Raw genomic sequence first — 6,274 nt, forward strand, 5'->3', positions numbered from 1 at the left:
ATTCTCTCAATGATTTCAAGCTTGGTTGATCTAAGGTATTAAGGTTTATGGCAAAGCAAGTCTATTAATGCATAACAAGTGTTTTCAAACATATATACATCATCCATAAATCTTCATACATCCTAGAATCATTTCAAACCTTTCCATAAAGGATTTTGAGTTTTTCACTCTTAGGAACCGGGTTCCAAATTGGAGGAACCGGTTCCCCAAGACTTCTGCCAACTTTTATTTGCGCTAAAAGAGTCAGGAACCGAGTTCCAGATTTTGGGAACCGGTTCCCCAGTTCAAAATTTGAATTTCTTTTTAACGTTGGGTTAGGGAACCCGGGTTCCATATTTTGGGAACCGGTTCCTCTGTGCGCAGTTTGAAAAAATATATTTTTCCCAACAGCTTTTATGTCATACCTCTTCACCCTTTGTATTGGCAACCTTCCATGGATTATGATCTTTTGTAGGGGTGTTTTAGAGGTTATAAAACACAGAATTTCAGATTTATCAAATCACCTCTTTCATTCAAAAATTCATACAAATCTTATACATCAAGAAATCTTCATATAAACACCAAGTGTCATATACTTCAAATTTCATTGAAACCTCTTGCATATATTTTCTTTTAATATTGCAAAGAAACATTTCATACCATTCATAAACACTTGTGTTACATTAAAAGATTTGTTTACTTGAAAGGGAAGATCAATCAAGTGATTGATTCATTGTATCAAAACTTCTACTCAAAATATATTTTGTTATTATTGATTTGCTATCCAAGATTGTTGGAAGTAAGGATTGTTGATTAGTGAGAGGATTGTTCTCATAATCAAGTTTATAAATCCAAGAGGATTGTTCTTGGTAGGTGTAACCTTGTTGTCTATAGTTTTGGAAACAAGAGGTATCCTTAGGGAGGGTGTTCTCTTAAGGACTTATTGAAATCCAAGAGGGTTGTTCTTGGTGGTTTTGTTAGAAGATTGTAGGAGGAGTCTTAGTATAGGCTTGTACAAAGATCTAACAATAGTAAAATCTCTTTCGTGTTTGAAAGGGGACTGGAGTACTCTCGGATTGTGAGGGGAACCAGTATATATCGTTGTGTTCTTTACTTTTCCGCAATTTACCGCTTTATCACCATTATCAAGAAAATAAAAGAACTATTCAAGAACCTTCAAACACTTAACCAGAAAAATAAGTACAAGCATTCTCATAAAACCGGATAAATTTTCAAAGTCCTAATTCACCCCCCCTCTTAGGCGCACTCTTAAACTTACACTTTTTGTATCATATATTTTTGTTTCTATTAATCAGTATACATTTTTGTTTAATACTAATTATAAAATTACTATTGCCAAATTTAATACAACATTAACGTTAAAATTAATAATATATTTTCTTAAATAAGTGCATTATTTGTTTTTAATTTATATTGATTTATTTTTATGTTTTGCATTCTATTATCTACTATTTAAATTAAAAAGATAAAATTGACTTCATCATTATTACTTCCTTAAACGTTTTTTTATATGACCGGACAAATAATAATGACTTTTACACAAAAAATGGTTACTAAAAAAAGTTTATTTCCTCTATTACCATAGCAAAAACTTTAATAAGTTATATGAATTTGAAATTAAATTATCTTATAATTTTTTAATGTAAATAATAAATGATAGAAAAATATTTTACTAAATAAATAACTAATATGCTGCTTCAATATTAAAATAATTATTAAAATTATTTATTATTCAATCCGTTTTATATTATTTGTAGCAATTGAGCTTCTCATACGGATTAAGAAAATGTGATAAAAAGAAGAAAGAGAACTTCTTTCTATTATATTACCCTTATTTTATTTATTATTCTTTTAATTTTTATAACTTTCATTAATATTTAAATATTGTCATAATTCATAGAATGCCAAAAAATACATTGAAAAATTGGTTTGTTTGTTTTACGTGATATAAAATAGAGGGAAATCATTACAAATATTTTTCCTCCAAATAATTAAAATTTTCCATCAAATTTTATTTTATAAATTTCCCATTAAGTTGATAATGGACAATTTCCCATTAAAATAATTGTTAAATTAAATTAATTGGAACAACATAATAAAATAAATATTAATTTTTTGCTTTTATACCAATTTTAAAAAAATCCTTTCTCTGCTTTTTTTTTTTTCTCTACGATTTAACAATCAAAACATAAGTAAAATACTCTCAACCCATATAAACCCTAACTCCAATCCATTATATAATTTTACTGTTACAATTATGTCTTCTTAATTTCTCTATCTTCTTGATGGTGTTTTTGTGATGATGTTGTGGTGAGGTTTCCTGCAACAACAAAAAGAGGATTTATGGTGATTGGTTGAGCGGATTTGGATGGGTTGATGGAGGATTTTGGAGACGTTTGTTATGAGAATGGTAGATGACTTCAAGGAAGTGAAGGTATGATTTTATAGCATGAGGATTGAGTGAATTTGGGCAGTTTGCATTGATTAATTTTTGGCCCCAAAACAGAATCAACGATGTTTGATCTTTCCAATGGTCCAACCACTCCTTATTTCACGTGAAAAATAAAAACAAAGTATAGTTAATAAGGGATTATTGAGATTTCCAATAGTGAAACTAATAATAACAACTTCACGTGTTTCAAACAATTTTTATTATATAAATAATTAAGTAAATATAATTAAATAATTAAATAAATAAAATAAAATAATAAAATAAATAAGTAATAAAATTTACTATAAATAGAATGGAAAAAAATGTTAGAATGCATAAGGGAGTGACACTTGGCAAACTTGCCAAAGTACTCCTTTTGCTTTATTATATTAAATGATAAGTGGCTTAGTGGTTAGGCATGCAAGTTATAAGTAAGAGGGACATGGTTCAAATCATACTAACAACTATTTTTAATTTTCAACATTTAACACTTTAAGGACATTTAACACTTTAAGGACCAAAATCAAAATAACATATAATACATGCTTACATGGAATTATTGCATATAATTCAAAAGCACGCTAACTTACGTTACAGGGACCAAGGGACTATTTAAGCCTTTTTTTTAAAAATAAAATAAAATGTGACCCGCTCAATATTTATATCTTAATTTTTTTGTCGGATTAGGTGAAAGTTTTACAATAAACTATATTATTTTTTTTAGTAATGATCATTAGAATATTAGTTAATAAAGTTTAATTTCAACAATCGCATTTCAATGCTATATTTTACTATTTTACATTTTTTTTAATTTATGAACAAAACACACGATAACTAACTTAAAATCTTATTAATTATGAAAGGCTTTTAATATGGCAAAGTATGGTCTACAACAAACAAACATATGCACCCTAATTACTAGCTAGCTAGATTGCAATTGGGTGTGTTTTGGGTTCAATCATAATCTCCTCTTTCATTTTCCTTATAAACTCTTCAAACCTTCGGTTGAGTTCATCTCTATTAATATCTCCTAATTCTTCTTCTTCTTCTTGAATTGCAGCTTCATCCTCTGAACTTCCTTCTTCTTCTGATGACACTAATTGCTCATAAAATACTTCTTCCTTTTTCATTGCTTGCACTTCATGTTCATCTTCAATATCAACCACAAAATCATTGGAAAATTGAGATTGAAAATACTCAAAGTGATCAGAAGAAGAGGAAGTGGTGTTTGCTAGAAATGCAAGGATGAGATTACATATGAGGAACATGTATTTTCTTTCAAGAATGTGAGCAAGCATGGAGAGAAGGTGTGTTGAGAAGTAAGCATTGAATGAATTTTGAGGGGGGTGTATGTAGGAAAAGCCATAAAAGTAGCATACAAACAAAGCAAATATAGAAACTGAGAAAACTAGCTGCATACTTCTTTTTAAAAAATCGTACTTGTTCATTTTCTTAGAATATTAGTTAATATTGATATGGTATAATTTAAGAGAGAAATTGAAGAGATATGATGAACTTGAGATTATATATATTGAATTTGTTGGGTTGAATGGTTGAAATAGGATGAGGGTATATAAGACTTCTATTTATAGTAAGCAAAAATACGTAGAATAGTACATAAAAGTAATATATGTATTCAAAATGCTTGTGAACAAGATTCATTGGTAATTCTTCGTTAATATATAATTATAATTTATGGAGAGAAAAAAATGAGAACAAAATAGCGTTAAGTTCAAGTGCAGTTGTTAAGTTTCGTATCAAATATTATTGCATAAAATATTGGATATATAAAAATAGTTTTTGGGCAAGACTAAGTGCATGTTTGGATTGACTTCTACAAGCCCCAAAAGCACTTATAGTCCACCTCAACTTGAAAATTGTTTTTTTTCTTGTTTGGATAGTTTTTCAAAATCAATTCTCCTCCTCCAAAAGCAATTCTAGTAGAAGCTACAATTCCTAGCTTTTGAGTTTGGTAGAATCAATTCTACATTTATTATATATTATTTATTATAACTCTTTTAAATTTTCCTACTTTACCCTCTTAAATTTTCATCAATTACTTCTTTTCTTTTTGATTTGTACTAGAATTTATTACCATTTTGGTAATTATACAATTCAAAATCAATTTTGTTAAAACTATCCAAACAACATTAATCGATAACAATCACTTCTATATCATTGTATCCAAACATAAATCAATTCTTTTAAAATCAATTCTACCAAACTCAATTCTCTCAGAATCAATTCTGACCACCGCCAATCCAAACATACCCTAAGAGAGGATGTCCCGAGACTTTAGATAGAGGAGACTGTTCTTCGTTTATGTAGAACATTTGGTTGATGAGTTCTACTTAGCTCTCCCAGGGGTCCAGTTTTCTGTGAAGAGAGATAGATGGGTTTGGAGATAGAATATATACGATGTTTTCTCTGTCGCGTCTGTTTATCAAATCCAAATGAACTTAGTCCTATCTCTGAGGCTCATCAAGTCAATGTGCTTCCTTAATTGCCTTTTATTTGGGAGAGTTGGACTCTGTCAAAGGTGGTGGTCTTTTCTTAGAAGATTCTGGGAGACAGGTTCTCGTCTAAGGAAAACCTGTTTAAACAGAATGTTATTTCTGACCCTGGACGAGACTTTGTGTATTTTATATAAGAATTGGATTGATTCGACCTCCCGTATATTTGTTATCTATAGTTTCACTTCTAGTTCTAGTATAGGTCGATCTTTAGGGAGTTGGGGGTTCAGTTGCCTCTTCCTAGGGATCCTAGGATTTTTTTGAGTTTTTCTTTTATTTAGGTCCCAAGATTAAATTCAGGGGTAAATTTATTATGATCCGACATGTTGAAGTCTGGTCTATTTGATTTACTCATAATAATAAGTTGTTTATTTGGTACGTCAACAAATGTGAAAGAGGTAAAGGATAAGAGGATTTATCGGCTTGAAGTTGGTTCTTTAATAGATCCTCTATAAACTCTTACACCTTCATCGACTAGCTTCAGAGCCCTATATTTGTTTGTCCAAATAATGGATCAAGAGTTATGGCTTGTCCCTCTGGTGCTTAGTGATTTTAGGCGTTACTTTTGAGTTTTATCTTTTGCAGGTGAGTTTGGTGTCTGAGCTCTAGCGTGGTTTCTGTTGGGTGGTGCTCTGTTATGCAGGCGGTTTTATAGCCTGTGTTCCTTCTCCTTAGTTGCCTTAAAATTGTTTCTCTTTTTTGCTTTTGATTTGGTTGTTCTTTTATTTGTACTTGCTTTATTTGGCTTGACACTCCTTATACCTTAGTGTTTTTTAGTGCACTTTATTGAATTGTTTCGCCCATATTTATTAATATATTATTTTCCCCATTAAAAAATTACTCATATATTAAACTTTTATTCGACACCCTTTTTTTTTCTATCTTATTTTATTATCTCAATTATTAATAAGGTATCCAAAACATGTTTTGATCCTTCTTGAACTACTCATCACTTACATGATTGAGTTCCTAAAAATTTAAGAGTGTGTTAGTTTTTATTTTGATGATCAGTTGTATTAAAAACTATTATGTTGTATAACTGAATCATTCTCGACATTAAAGGTGTGTGGGTGCAACAATTGACAGGATCGATCGAAGTCATATAAAATCCAATCTCAATCTTCAACCATACAATGTAGAAGACAACATGTCGAGAATGATTCAGTTATTCAACATATTGTTTTTTAATACAATTGATCATCAAAATAAAAACCTTTAACTTCTAAACCACCAACTTCGGCCGCCAACTCGTTAACAAACATGACATGTTTGACTTTTGAGTTCAGATGCATAAGCGGGTTGCCCTCTTTGCCACCCTTACTCATGATTC

At 30.1% G+C, this 6,274-nt stretch overlaps 1 protein-coding gene across 1 annotated transcript; it reads right to left on the minus strand.

Annotated features, from left to right (window-relative positions):
- Nucleotides 1–3,357: 3,357 nt before the first annotated feature.
- Nucleotides 3,358–3,729, minus strand: LOC131645256 (uncharacterized). The gene has a single exon (XM_058915929.1). It carries the CDS (start codon nt 3,727–3,729, stop codon nt 3,358–3,360), a length of 372 nt encoding a protein of 123 aa, XP_058771912.1.
- Between the last annotated feature and the right edge of the window lie 2,545 nt (nt 3,730–6,274).

Source organism: Vicia villosa, linkage group LG1, assembly GCF_029867415.1.
Source record: "Vicia villosa cultivar HV-30 ecotype Madison, WI linkage group LG1, Vvil1.0, whole genome shotgun sequence".
Lineage (NCBI taxonomy): Eukaryota > Viridiplantae > Streptophyta > Magnoliopsida > Fabales > Fabaceae > Vicia > Vicia villosa.

Bases quoted from the DNA above. Each gene is read 5' to 3' on its own strand.
- LOC131645256 (XM_058915929.1), bottom strand. From the start codon at position 3,729: ATGCTTGCTCACATTCTTGAAAGAAAATACATGTTCCTCATATGTAAT.